The following is a 14,416-nucleotide window of genomic DNA, read 5'->3' as shown; positions in this document are numbered from 1 at the left end:
GCGGATGTTTTCAGCCTCCGCGAGAAAAAAGAGCTGCCGGGGAAAACAATTTAAAGATGTAAATTTTGGTGGATTTTTATGGTCATGTTAATGTTTGCAAAGCTTATCATTATATCTATGTTTTTAAAAATGTCATTTTCTGAACCACAGAATGTCACTGTAGCTTTAAAAAATAACACAATTTTCACTCTTTAATCACTTCCTGTTTTAGCTGTAAACTTTTATCTTTATGTATTAATAAATAATAAATCAATAGCTATTTATACTATATTGTTAGCCTAGCTTACAATATAACTAGTTAGCTGGTTGTATTGCTTATACATAAATATATGTACATACATCTATAGCCTAAACATATCTATATATATTTTTTCTTTATTCAAATATTGATTTCTATAGTAGAATAGTATTTACTTTGAAAGGTCATTCTATTTCAAATGAAACAAACACAAAGTTGCCGCCATAACAACTTTTAATCAGATAACAAATAATGTACATTTCCATAATGACATATAGTCTGACGTGGAAAAATAGAACAGGCCACAGAGTTTTAGAAATATCAGAGCTGATTATCCAAACAACAACTTTAAATACAAATGTATCCAACAAAAACCCTCGGGGCAATAACTCATGGTCTAATAAATAACTACTGAATCATGTGTTTCTGCTTTATGAAAATTAAAAAAGTAAAGAAGTGACTAATGACAGATACATTTTTAAAAGATGAAGATCTTCAGTGCATAAGAATTAGTTTCCCATTAATAAAATGACCTAACCACCTGTCGGTTTAAAAATCCTTGAGCGTTACTATGGAAAAAAATACAGGATCAACGGATAAATCTGGATATACATACACAATGATATGTAATGTGTTTCCCCCTAGTTTTTCCAAAAGAAACAATGAAGAATCACTCTTTGGTTGAACTAATCACGACTCATGTCCGTGTTAAGGTCATGACTTGTGAAGTACAGTAGACCTGAGGGATGACAAACCAAGAAGGTTGGAAACCACTGGTCTAAAAAGAAAATGACACATTGCACAATCTGAAATCTCAGATGACTCGTGTCTTGTTGGAATTTTTGGGAAGAATAGAGCTTTTTCTTTTTAGCAGCAACATGGAAATAGTAGAATCCTTTTGACACCGTACACGTCCGCCGTCTTTTTGTTTTATTTCAGCGCAGATTAACAGCAGCTTCAGGCTTTTTTGATCATGTGAGGTTAATAAACGTAATGCCCTCGTTTCACATTGTCGCGCTGACATTTCATCCCATCTTCCGTCTTCAACTATGTTAAAGTGACACACGCGAGTGAAGCACAAACTCCACGTTCGAGGGTTTTCCACGTGGAAGCTGGGATCTGTACATGGTTGTCTGTGCGCTGCGATCACAGCAGTGAAATGCCGTTTGCGAGGCGCTGGACTCGCGGTCTCGTGGGCTCCTCCTACCGTCCCAGGATCTGGGCGGAGAGCCAGTCCAGACCCTCGACCAGGCCTGTGCCACTGACGGCGCAGGACGCCTGGACGAACCACTGCGGAGACCGGGAAGAGATGGAGACAAAGTATTAAACGTGGAACGTGTCGAGGAGGAAGAGAATCGCACCGCGTCTCTCGGACTCGATCACTGTGTCGAGCAGTGTGGCTTCAATCCAGTGCCACTGGAGGTCGCTCGGCCCTGAGGTTTAAACCATCCCGCCAGTACCTCTGGTTGAAGCGAGCTCCGAGAACTCGGAGCTGCCTCCTGGAGCGGATATCGTGACTTTGCACTCTGTGTCTCGTTAGAACATAGTGTGGCTTCCTGGATATTTGTCTCTGATTCTGTGAGTAAATCAAAACCATGCGAAAGGCATCGAGGGGGAAAATGCAGAAATACATTTCTCTCACACGTCCTTAAAGCTTTGAGAACGATGATGACCCGATGGGTCGCACTGGCTTGTGGTTGCGTCGGTGGCGCGGTTCAAGTCGCCGGCAACCACAAGTCGCACGTTGCGCTCGCCCGCGCATTTCCGGGGGCGACGCCACAGATTCTCACCGGCTGCGAGACGCCTGACAGGCGCAGGGCCGCGGTGACGTCGCCGACGGACGCGGCTCGGGGCAGGTCCTGTTTGTTGGCGAACACCAGCACGGCCACGCCTCTCAGCTCGTCCTCCTCCAACTGCAACCGCACACGGACACAACCTTGACCTCAGGCAGGAGATGGAGCGTGTGTGTGTGTGTGTGTGTGTGTGTGTGTGTGTGTGTGTGTTACCATCCTGTGCAGCTCGTCAGCAGCCTCTTTCACCCTCTCGGGGTCGTTGCTGTCGACCACAAATATCAGACCCTGAAGGAGACGGATACAGACGTTACCGCAGGCGTCCTCTTTCTGTAGCAACCACGTGGTAGCCGTGGCAACGACGGCTGTGGTTTTACTTACCTGCGTGTTGGTGAAGTAGTGTCTCCACAGAGGTCTGATGACGGACTGACCGCCGACGTCCCACACGGTGAAACTGATGTTCTTATACTCCACCGTCTCCACGTTAAAACCTGCACACACACACGCGCACACACATGTATTTATATTACTCTATATTTCCTTTAAATATGACTCTTTCATATAAACACATCAGGTACACTGACCAATGGTCGGGATGGTGGTGACGACCTCGGCCAGCTTCAGTCTGTACAGCAGGGTGGTCTTACCTGCTGCATCCAGGCCCACTGCAGCCGCACACACACACACACACACACACACACACACACACATTAGTATACAATGAGTCCGTCACAACAACAATAATAATGTCTGAGGTGACGTTTTAAAATATCTTTGTTTTCGTCCAAAAACCAAATATGTTAAATAGAAAGAAACCAGTGAAATCCATTAGGGATGATAAAGAATACAATTATTCAAAATTTTAATACTGCGCTTTTTCTCTATTTTTACAGCCATATGTAAAAACTTTTACCTGCTAATATCATGCATTTATTAATGAATCATTCAACAGGACTTCTGTGAAAAAAGATTAAAAATAACACATTGATTTAAGGTACAAGTATAAATTTGACATCGGTTACACAGTTCCCTCAAAAAGACCAATTTAAAAAATAATATATATTTATGAATTTTTATATATATACATCTCTACGATCAACTTTGAAAAAGAGAATCATCCGTTTCATATGATCTGATCTCACCCATCAGGATCCGGACCGGAGTCTTGGAGCTGAACCTGGAGAAGAGCTGCGAGATGATGACGCCCATGGTCGAAAGTTCCTCCTCCGCACTAAAGGGCTCTCGGTGCGTGTGTGTGCTTTTATAGAGGAGTGTGTGTGATTGTGTGTGTGAGTGTGTGTGTGTGAGTGTGTGTGTGTTCTCCGTGGTGTCATCGCCGTCGCTGTCAGTTCGGTACACGGTGGCAGCGGAGGCGCAATCGGTGTCAACACCGCACACCGGAAGACACTTTACAGCCGCTTCACCTGGATTTCAAAATAAAGGCTCGCACTTTTTCTTTTTTTTTCTTCTTCTTCTTTTTTTCAAACGTAAACTGGCTTTGTAAGTGTGAACACGTCATCTGGAGGCGACGGGTGATGCAGTGGTTACATAGACTGTATGATAAAATAAATATGTAATAATAAATTAATATATGAATATATTTATAAATTCATAAATTCATATATTTATAAATTTATAAATTTATAAATTTATAAATTAATGATAATAACCATAATAATAATAAGGGGGCAAGGTTGTGGAGGGCTTTGAAGGGAAGCAGTAAAATTTTGTAATTTTGTAAAAAAAAAAATTGACTGTTCTGAACGGTTTGGAACTGGATTTAAAACAAAAGTCAGTTTCAAAAGAAAAACAAAACATCTTTTTAAAAAGGATATTGGGATGAGGGTAGGTGATTTTGAGTGGGATATTTCTTCTTTGTCTTTGCCGGTTTTGTAAAAATTTTGATAGGGTATATGAATGAAAATAATTTGGTGTAAACAGGTGTTTATATAGCTGCTAATTTTGTACAGTTAATTATAAGCAGTTGAATAATGGGGTGGGAATTAATACACTTTGGCTCCTTTTTCGGACATATATGATTTATTAATTTATGAATATTGTTTATGACACTTTGTGAACATTTTGTTTCGTTGTTTTTTGTGTTTTTTGTAACACTCGCTCTTTTCTTTAAATTAGTTTGCTGCTGCAAAGTGCTTCCGGGTCACAATTTTCAACTTTATTCTCAAAATGTAAAATTTTAAAAAATCTTCTTCCTCTCATTTTTTTTTTTAGGCCTGGCAATAATTCTCTTCTGTAGAAAAGTGACGCCAATACGAAATGCCGTAAAAACAACAACAACTGTCTTCTCTCAGATGACCAGCAGAGGGCGATGCCACTGTCTGAAAGAAGTCTGTTTCTAGAGAAGATCTTTTTTCCTGAGATGTTTGTAATTCATTTTGTAAACCATGGTCCATTTACAGTGAACGAACGCGTGATTGACAGCTGGTACCGTCCAATAGGTGCTGATCACAGGTGTAGTTAGCTATTGCGAGCTCTGGTTGAGCTAAGAGATCGCAACGTGATTGGTCTTCTTCTTCGTTCTTCTGACGTCGCTGCGAGACGCCACTTGGCCCGTACACACAGATAGATTATGAAAACAGATGAAACAATCGATTATTTCCTTGATTATTAGATACTTTTGTCGACTTCTGTCTCACAACGTGGGACTGATCCGACACAGTGGATATCGCTGACCCCAGGTCGGCTGTGACCGGTGCGTTGTTGTTTCCTCCGCGGTGGAAATTGTGTTTCGTGCCTGCAAGTTGATTTTCCTCTAATCGTCGACTGGTATTCCGACGTAACTGCAGAGACAAGGAACTCTGTTCACGTGGTTCTCGAGTTCCCGAGGTGACTCCCACATTGTTAATAAATCTTACAGGAGAGTTTTTTTGTTTCAGGGAAAATCGAATGTGGATCCGCATCCGTCGCTACGGCAAATGACTAATAACACAATTGTTTGACTTGTCGGATGGAAACAGCAGAAGTGTGACACTGCAGGGACACGACGTTTGCAGTGGGAGGACGCGAGTGTGGATGTTTGGGTCAACAGAACTTTGGACTTTGAAACACCTCGCTTCCCGTTTCCCGCTGATGCTGAAGCGCTGGTTATTAATCTGCCACTGGAAAAATAACCAATACAGGTTTTGGGAATTCAACCTCGATGTCTATGGACACGGCAAGTTGTTAAGTGTGACGTCAGGGTTGAGTTTGGGTCTTCTGTGGTTTCTGTTCACGTCTGTGAAAGGAGAAGTTCACACACACACACACACACACACACACACACACACATACACACACACACACACACACACACACACAGAAGCCCATAAAAAGGATTTTTTTTGAAAATACAGACACCGTGAATCAAAACCACCACCCCTCCTTTTATTGTTTTAAATGTTCTCTGGAGGAATAATATAAATCCTCAGCATTGTTCTGCTGTATTTTATTTGCAGTCGGCCTTTGACCTCCCGTGACCTCCGTGGCCACGCGAGAAGAGCAGACTGCGGAGTGGGTTTTTTTGTCCGGGGGAATCACGGCAGAGTGAGACATCACGTGGTGTTTCCTTTTGTGCCAGACGTCGATCTCGAGTTGTTCTTCCTCCACGTACTCTGTTACAACACCGTCAGTGGCAATTGCACAACTCTTCGTTACGTAACGTGTTCGTCTGCTTCAAATCATCTGGTTTATGACAGATTTCTTGTCATGGAAACAATATAATATAGTAAATACAGTTCAGCATTGACAGCTACTCCTCAAACTGTATCTTTCCCTTTTTGTTTTGTGAAGCACTTGGAGATTCACATCTCTATGAACACTGTTTGGCCATGTAACGTGTATTGGGATTATCGTAAAATATTACTAGTATTACGATTACTAAAAATCCTACTTTTAATTTTCGAGCTGTGCAGTTTTGGTTTGATTTTTGTCACAGCAGCTTGTCTTTGCAGATTCAACGTTTTAATAAACAGTTCCGTTCTATGGGCCCAAAATATATACCACCCCAGAATATACCCAGGGTATAAAACAGGCTGTTTTGGTAATAAACAAAATACAATTACAAATTTAGAAATTGGAGAAACATTAGGAAGTAGCGATCATGATCTCATCAGATTTGAGGGTCATGGGTTAATTTACATAAAAAGAGTTTAACCAGACCACTGAGTTCGAACTTTGTCTCAGCGGAAAGGTGTTTGCAATAAAACAACAACAACAGGAGATGAAGAAATTATTATTTCTTGTAACATGTTACATTTTTTTAAATGTCAATTTAAAAATCACCACAAATTGAAATCATTTCACTTTTTTTTCCAGTACTTCCCCCCCTTTAGTTCAGCCACTGACATCATGCCTGGATCTCATGTCATGTTTATGGTTATATATGTGTATACGCATGTGAAAGGTTTTGTTTTTTTTCATCTTATGAACACTTCATTGATTATATTGATTCATTTGAACTGTAATCTAGAGCTAAGATTGAATGGGACACAGAACGTTCTTTAAACTGAAGGGACTTTGGGGGCCCCAGGCCCCTTTGACCTTGGCCCCCCAAACACGAGGGAGACACGAGGGAGAGTTTCTGACCACAGAAACGAAACTTAACAGGCTGCAGGTCGACGCCCCGAATGAGGAAGTGAGAGAGGAGCTGCAGCCTGTTGAGAGGGACGGTAACAGTTGACACTGTACACACTGCAAACACAGACGCTTCGGCCGCAGAGACTCTGGACAGAGAGGATGAAGATGAAGGGCAGGCTGCTCCTGGCTCCGATGATGATGGTCATCGTGTCAGTGTTGGGCGTCTGGAGAACCACCAGTGGGGAACCTGGTACGACCGATACTGCTCCTAATCTGTGGACAACAGGTACATACACACACACACACACACACACACACACACATACACACACACACATACACACACACACACACACACACACACACACACACATACACACACACACACACACACACACACACACACACATACACACACACACACACACACACACACACACACACACACACACACACACACACACACACACACACACACACAAACACACACAAACACACACACACACTAAACGCAGATCATATTAACATTAACATTCCAGTATAAACCGGACTATAGGCAGTAACTGTGACGCAGGACACCGGGCTGCAGGAGCCCTGTGGCGTCGGCCATAATCCTGCCAAGCCACTAAATAACTAAAGCATGAAATGAAAAAAAATTCCAATTGATAAACGAATTCACGCTGCAAAGCTGCAAGAAAAACAACTGGCAATAAATATGAAATGAAACGTTGAAAAATGGAGAAGAGCAGGGTCGTGTCGAGGCTTCAAAGCGGCAGCTCACAATAACATTTTGTCATAAATTGTTAATATTGATCCGCATATTACACACCCAGCAATTACAGAGCAACATTAACATTCATTTTGGAGTCACATGATGAGAAGATGATTCTCCTGTCGTCTCAAGTCGCTAGTGTGATATCTTTCCCTCTTTCCTTCCCCAGGTCGTCCTGGAGTAAATCTAAACGGGGATATGTTCAAATTATCTTTCAATAAAAGAGGACTATACCGATATCGCCCCAACTATTACCCCCATCATTCTAATACAAATCCTTACCAAGGTCGCTGGTACACCACCGCCAACTACCCTCCCATGACCATGCAGCCTGCACGTGAGTACATTCACAAAACACAACACAGTAACAATGGAGGAGGAATATCCTTATATCCTCCCTAATAACCCCCTATCATTCTACGACTCCTCCTTACCAAGGACGCTGGTACCCCACCAACTACCCTACCAGGTACCCGTACCCCACCAACTACCCTACCAGGCCCCGGTATCCCACCACCTACCCTACCAGGCCCCGGTATCCCACCACCTACCCTACCAGGTACCCGTACACCACCGCCAACTACCCTCCCATCACCATGCAGCCTGCAGGTGAGTACGTTCACAAACTACAACACAATTACAATGGAGGAGGAATATCCTTATATCCTCCCTAATATTCTCCCCCTCATTCTACCACTCCTCCTTACCAAGGGACCTGGTACAGCACCTACCCTCCCATGACCACGCAGCCTACGACTACAAGTGAGTACATTTACAAACTACTGTTCAACACCAGATCGAGGCGCGAGATCCCCCAATGTTAATTTAATCCATTCATACTTTGTCTCGTAGTAGATTTTTTTGTTGAGTTTCCCTTTGTCAAAAAAACTGAAGAACGATGTTCTTCGGTATGTTTTGTACCAAAGCGTATTAGGGCCAGGCATAAGAAAAAAAATGAGAGGAGAAGATCTTTTTAAATCTTGCATTTCGAGAATAAAGTTGAAATACTTCGAGATTAAAGTTTAAATTTGTGACCAGGAAGCACTTTACAGCAGCACCAAACAACCGGATGTTGATGTTTTGTTAGCCAGTTTGCTAAGCTAACGCTAGCTGCTAACCAAGTTGTAAAGCTGCGATATTATTACTGACAGACTGAATCTGGAAGAAACGACATGGTGACAACGGGTGTTTGCAACATGAATGTCGACGTGTCCTGACACGATAACGTTCAACTGCAAAACAACCGTTGAGGAATTTTGAGAGGCGCGCTGTTACCGGAGCTAGCGTAGCATCGCTAACGTTTGTTAACGTGGACGTGTGACAGCTGAACTGGAACCACAACAAGGACTTTTAGGGACATTTCAACTTTAATATCAACATTTCATCTTGTAAAAAAAAATTGGTTTCTTATGCCTGGCACTAATACTCTTCTGTAGTTTTGCAGATTAAAGATGAATTTAGGGATTTTTCTCCACAAGGGGGCAGAGAGACTTAAAGAGTGACAAAATGACATCATATGTACACTGTATAAGATGTAGCACCACTGAGACACGATTGAAACGTCATATTTAAGTTCTGAATATGCAAAACAATCCAGCAAGAATGTTAAAAAATAAAACCTCACTGTCATTGTTTAACGAGAACCTTCAGATACGAGCAGATGCTTCAGGCTACATCCACACAGACACGGTGAAAAAAGAAAAGGTGTTTTAAACCTGAAACTATCGCTGTCAACATGAGCGTTTTTATCCGTATCAGTGTTAATCCCCGTCCTTACGAACGTAGTGTAAAAAAACCACGTATATATCACATGACCATTCAGTGCACTGGGCGTGTGTGTGCCCATGTGAACAGGAAGCACATTATCAGGTTGCTTAGTTACAGTAAATACTATGAATGAGAAACGGCAACGGCGAAAACTAAGAGGTGGAACTGTGATCATTTGCCCTTTGCCCTTTGAGCCGAGTCGTGACTGTCGAACACCAATCAGGAGGCGAATGCGGTCCAAACTCTCCATTTCTGAAAGTCCGTTCTGCAGAACAACACTGCCCCCAGAGTTTTTAGAAAAAACTAAACGGGGCCAACCACGTTTCTAAATTGGACGGAACTAGTCGTCAATCACCTATAGGTGCCGGTCGCAGGTGAAGGTGGAGGATCTCTCAGTCGGGCGCCGCCCCCAATTCCTCCAAATATGGTTACCGCTGGTTTAAAAAAAAACGACAACAACCAAGATGACGCTGAACAAAATGCTAAACTCGAGACTTCAAAGCGGCAGCTCACGATAAAATGGGTGACGTAGCGGTGGGTCGCCACTTGGTCGAGTACATACTTTGGTAATCGTGTGATATCTTTCCCTCCTTCCTTCCCCAGATCGTCCTGGAGTAAATCTAAACGGGAAGATGTTCACCTTATCTTACAATGGAGGAGGAATATCCTTATCTCCCCCCAACTACTCCCCCCATACTACTTCTCCTTACACACAACGCTGGTACACCACCACCTACCCTCCCATGACCACGCAGCCTTCGACTACAGGTGAGTGAGTTAACAAACTACTGTTCAACACCAGACAGAGGCGCGAGATCCCCCAACGTGAATTTAATCCATTCATGCTTCGTCTCGTAGTTTTATACGGGGAAACAGGACGGAAACAGAGTTTCCCTTTGTCCAAAAAACTGCAACGACGTATGTTTTGCAGATCAAAGATGAATGTGGAGCGATTTTTGACCACAAGGGTGCAAAGAGACTTTAAGCGTTACAAATTTGACAATCGTATGTTCATTGTATGCAACGTAGGTGGAAAGGTCATATTTACAGGCCCTGCATGTTTTGCATATATGCAAAACAATAGAGCAAGAATGATAAAAAAATAAAACCTCACTGTCTGCAAGGCCGTCACTGATTAACGACAACCGTCAGATACAAGCCGGTGCTTTTATCTTGTTCCCTTTTTTATGTTCACATGTTACAACAACCAAAGCATTGTCCACGTGTTTTTGTTTACTTAAATGGTATAGTATGAAACTTTAGCACATTAAAATGTCCACAAATGACCCATGTCATAAGTTATCCAGTTGTGTTCTTACACCCTCCCAAATGTTTTCAGCAATTGTTAAACCTAGAGAAGTCAGATTTTATTTTATGTGTTGATATTTAAACATTATGGCTCTAGTACGGAAGAAAATAATGAGGGGGGAGATTTTTTCTTAATTTATTTAACATTTCGAGAATAAAGTAGAAATGTGGAGATTAAAGTTGAAATGTCCCTAAACGTCCTTGTTGTGGTTCCAGTTCAGCCGTCACACGTCCACGTTAACTAACGTTAGCAAAGCTACGCTAGCTTCTCTAACTGCGCACCATTCAAAAATAATTAGCGGTTGTTTGCAGTTGAACGTCATCGTGTCGGGACACACGTCGACGTTCATGTTGCAAACACCCGTTGTCACCGCGTCGTTTCTTCCAGATTCAGCCTGTCAATATTAATATCGCAACTTTACAACTTGGTTAGCGGCTAGCTTCAGCTTAACAAACTGGCTAACAAAACGTCAACATCCGGTCGTTTGGTGCTGCTGAGAAGTGCTTCCTGGTCACAGTTTTCAACTTTATTATCGACATTTTGACTTTATTCTCGAAACGCAAGATTTAAAAAAATCTTCCTCCTCCCCATTTTTTTCTTATGCCTGGCCCTGATGTGCTTCCGTACTCTTTTTTAAAAGACATTTAGTGTTTTAACTTGGTGAATTGCGTTCGTGAATGAGCGCTCCTTCATTTGAATCCTGCAGGTCTGTCCGTGTGTCTGCGCTACCTCACCGACTCAGGAGGCCCCACAGTCACGCTCAGTCCATCCAGCAGATACCGTCTGTCTTTTCAAGTCAGTTCGAATTCATGGTATAGCCTGTCATGTGACAGGTACAGCTCCTCCACCAAGAGCTTCCTACCCAACATCAAATTCTGGCCGGACGTTTCTGCGGCGGACATGTGGACCAGCGTCTGCCTCACCGTGGACACCGTGCACAGAGTGGCCCAGGTGTTCAGCGGCTCAAACATGAGCATCAGGAAGATGCTGCCTTTCAAGGTGAGGTCGGAGTGGCACCACAAGGCGAGTAGTAACTGATAGACATGGCATCATCAACGCAGTTACCTTTGCGAGCTCAGTGGAGCGCTTCTCCAGTTGCAGGCTTCAACCGATACCTGGGAAAAACTTGAAATGTAATATTCTTACAGATGTGAAATGTACGGGGCATGGACAAAAAACACAAAACGACAAAGTTACTCTTGCGCAGGAGAAACCTTCGCGTGAGCACCTGAAACTTACACATATTTCCTTATTTTGCAGCAGAAATGGGAATGTGCGGAAGTAAAAACGACCCTCAAATGTAACGTACAACGCGATGACTCCCTGGACGTACAGCGAGCACATGGGAGGGCGGCCAGGGAACGATGATCAGGCCGAATCAGGATCAGAGTGCTCCACATTCAAAACCACATGAGAGTTTCTATCAAAGAAATCAATAATATATAAACGCAGACCATGATGTCTTTCATGGAATTATGAATTATGGCACAAAGGTCAACAATCAGTTAAATGAGGTGTTGGTCGCTATGAATGAGCCAGCGTGAGAAAACAACAACTACTCGGTTATATTAATCATCCTAAATCTTCAGTTTCTCTAATATTATCTATCTTCTGTGTTTGTGTGTGTGTGTGTGTGTTCAGTGTTCACGGACAGGTGAGCCTGTGATGGATATTTCAGCTTTTGATGGACAGGTGACAGACGTCCAGGTGTGGGATTATCCTCTACTCTACAGAGAAGTCATCAACTACATGAGCACCAGTGCCTACAAGTATGAACCTCTGTGTCAGTGTGTGTGTGTTTGTGTGTGTGTGTGTGTGTGTATGTGTGTGTGAATCCAATTTTAATACTAATTGCTAGTGGGGTTACATCAAATCTGTTCAAATATTGGTTTTGATGATCAATATCATATTATTAATATGTGAAAAATGAAGTTTGTGTGTGTTTTTTTTCAGGTTGTACCGCGGCTCCGTCCTCACCTGGTCCGACATCAACTACTCTCTCAACGGAGACGGGCAATTGGAGGACGTGTACGAGATTCGGGCGAGACAGCCAATCGGCGGGAGGGGGAAGAAGCCCCGGGAGAGAATGAACAGACAGATGCTGTAGCTTCACACACACACACACACACACACACACACACACACACACACACGCGTTGGAAAAGCTGCAATTCACCAACAATCAATATGAAATGGAATTAATATATTACTGATAAGATAAGAGTGATGATATTTACACGGCAATAAACTATAACCTGTAATCTCAGTATAACCCCAATAAGATAATTCAGTTAATTGTTTTTTTTACAAACACTTTGTCACTTTTGTATTTTGATTCCTTAACTTTGTATGTTAGTGGGGAAAAAAATAAAAGAGATTTGTCACAGAAGTTTGTTGTCAGTTTTTTGTAACATGTAGCTTGGGTGGAGATGGGGATTTTATAAAAGATCTGATATTTGAATTTCATGAAATTCATAATCCCCCTACATCCTGTGCCAATCACTGCACCAGGATGCCGCCTGACTTGATACAGGAAGTACAAAGTTATATTAACTATAGTTCAAGCTAGGACTAGCTAAGATTAGCTATAGGAAAAAAAATATGAAAATATGAACCTATAGGTTTATATTTGGTGTAGTGGTTATGGAATATATATATTCCTCTTTATTTTGTACCCTTGTACCTAAGGCCGCATTTACAGAGATAGATATAGAAAAAATTAAACTAATTAAGGACAGAAAATAATAGCAGAAAAGCTAGATGTGGATTAGAGTCTGTTTGTCTGTAACAAGGATTAAAACATAGATAACGTACATTGTTATGTGTGTTTATTCTTGGCTAGTACAAGTTGCTAGCTTAGCTAGCAGATAAAACAATTATTGGTTAGTACAAGTTGCTAGCTAAGCTAGCTAAGAGATAATACTATGCTTGGCTAGTACAAGTTGCTAGCTTAGCTAGCTAGCAGATACAACTATTGTTGGCTAGTACAAGTTGCTAGCTTAGCTAGCTAGCAGATACAACTGTTCTTGGCTAGTACAAGTTGCTAGCTTAGCTGGCTAGCAGATAAAACTATTCTTGGCTAGTACAAGCTGCTAGCTTAGCTAGCTGGTAGATGAAACTAACCATATGTTCAAAATGGCTGCTATGATGACTCAGCAGTGAGTATATTTGCATGTGTTCGCAAACAACTGAAGGTCAAGAAAGATCAACCAATGTCCGTCACTTTCTTCATATTTACTTTATTAAAACTGCAGTCCCTCGCGCCACCGCTGCTTTAGCCTAGTGGTTATGGCTCCAAACAGAAACAGTGTCAGTGTCAATGAGGCTAAACACGTAGCGTAGCCGGGCAATAGCTGGCGTTAGGCTACGTTAACTTTCTGATTATCTTTCTCCCAGACACAATGGATCAAGGATTATGGCACTTGGAAATCTTTTCATAATTGGATATGAAAGACAGCCACATGCTACGTTAGCTTGACAGCTACAGTACGACTACACCACACTGGTCCTACGGCCGGGGACAATGGTATCAATCTTGATACTGATTATGTTTTTCAAATGGTCAAAACCAGCTAAATGTGTCACGGCTCAGAAGATGAACGCATTATTCAGAGTCTATGTCTGGAAAACTTTACTTTACTTTGGAAAATGAACATTAAATGAAAAAGTTCTCAACTACATCTCTAAATTTAGCATCTGTGGCGACGGCAAAGTAACCGTTGTACATCCTCGTATCAGGGGGCCAACATTTCACTTTACACCGTTATGTACAAAACTCTGTGTTCTCTACAGAGTGGAATCTGAAAACAACCTGCTCCATAAAAAATCCAAAGTGGTCGTTCACTTTTAACAAATATAAAAACTTGCATGGTTGCCCAACAGCCAGATGTCACCGGGTGTTTTCTTCACAATTATTTCCTTGACAAAAAAGAGGCAAATTTTTAAGCATTCATAAAACATGTGTT

The 14,416-nt window shown here is 42.1% G+C and overlaps 3 protein-coding genes across 6 annotated transcripts in view; 2 read left to right on the top strand and 1 right to left on the bottom strand.

Annotated features, from left to right (window-relative positions):
- The window catches only part of LOC118308749 (NACHT, LRR and PYD domains-containing protein 12-like), a 988,189-nt gene that overhangs the window by 234,145 nt on the left and 739,628 nt on the right, over positions 1-14,416 (top strand). The window lies entirely within an intron of this gene.
- Positions 455-3,439, bottom strand: LOC118308797 (ADP-ribosylation factor 2-B). Its single transcript, XM_035630198.2, has 6 exons — positions 3,171-3,439; positions 2,613-2,693; positions 2,410-2,519; positions 2,245-2,316; positions 2,029-2,151; positions 455-1,528 (listed from the first exon to the last, which is right to left on the bottom strand). Exons 1-6 carry the CDS (start codon positions 3,235-3,237, stop codon positions 1,442-1,444), a joined length of 540 nt encoding a protein of 179 aa, XP_035486091.1. The 5' UTR covers positions 3,238-3,439; the 3' UTR covers positions 455-1,441.
- LOC118308771 (adhesive plaque matrix protein) lies at positions 6,647-12,840 on the top strand. Of its 3 annotated transcripts, XM_035630149.2 has the most exons (8): positions 6,652-6,889; positions 7,545-7,712; positions 7,814-7,984; positions 8,087-8,137; positions 9,746-9,910; positions 11,158-11,450; positions 12,093-12,220; positions 12,405-12,840. In XM_035630149.2, exons 1-8 carry the CDS (start codon positions 6,763-6,765, stop codon positions 12,556-12,558), a joined length of 1,257 nt encoding a protein of 418 aa, XP_035486042.2. In that variant the 5' UTR covers positions 6,652-6,762; the 3' UTR covers positions 12,559-12,840. The 3 variants fall into 3 exon arrangements, with proteins under 3 accessions (XP_035486047.2, XP_035486046.2, XP_035486042.2); XM_035630154.2 differs by lacking the exons at positions 12,093-12,220; positions 12,405-12,840 and adding an exon at positions 11,715-12,086 and having other exon boundaries at positions 6,647-6,889; XM_035630153.2 differs by lacking the exons at positions 12,093-12,220; positions 12,405-12,840 and adding an exon at positions 11,712-12,086 and having other exon boundaries at positions 6,647-6,889.

Source organism: Scophthalmus maximus, chromosome 6 (genome assembly GCF_022379125.1).
Source record: "Scophthalmus maximus strain ysfricsl-2021 chromosome 6, ASM2237912v1, whole genome shotgun sequence".
NCBI classification, from domain to species: Eukaryota; Metazoa; Chordata; class Actinopteri; order Pleuronectiformes; family Scophthalmidae; genus Scophthalmus; species Scophthalmus maximus.
The sequence above is the reverse complement of the archived record's forward strand: the minus strand, read 5'-3'. Positions and strand labels throughout refer to the sequence as shown.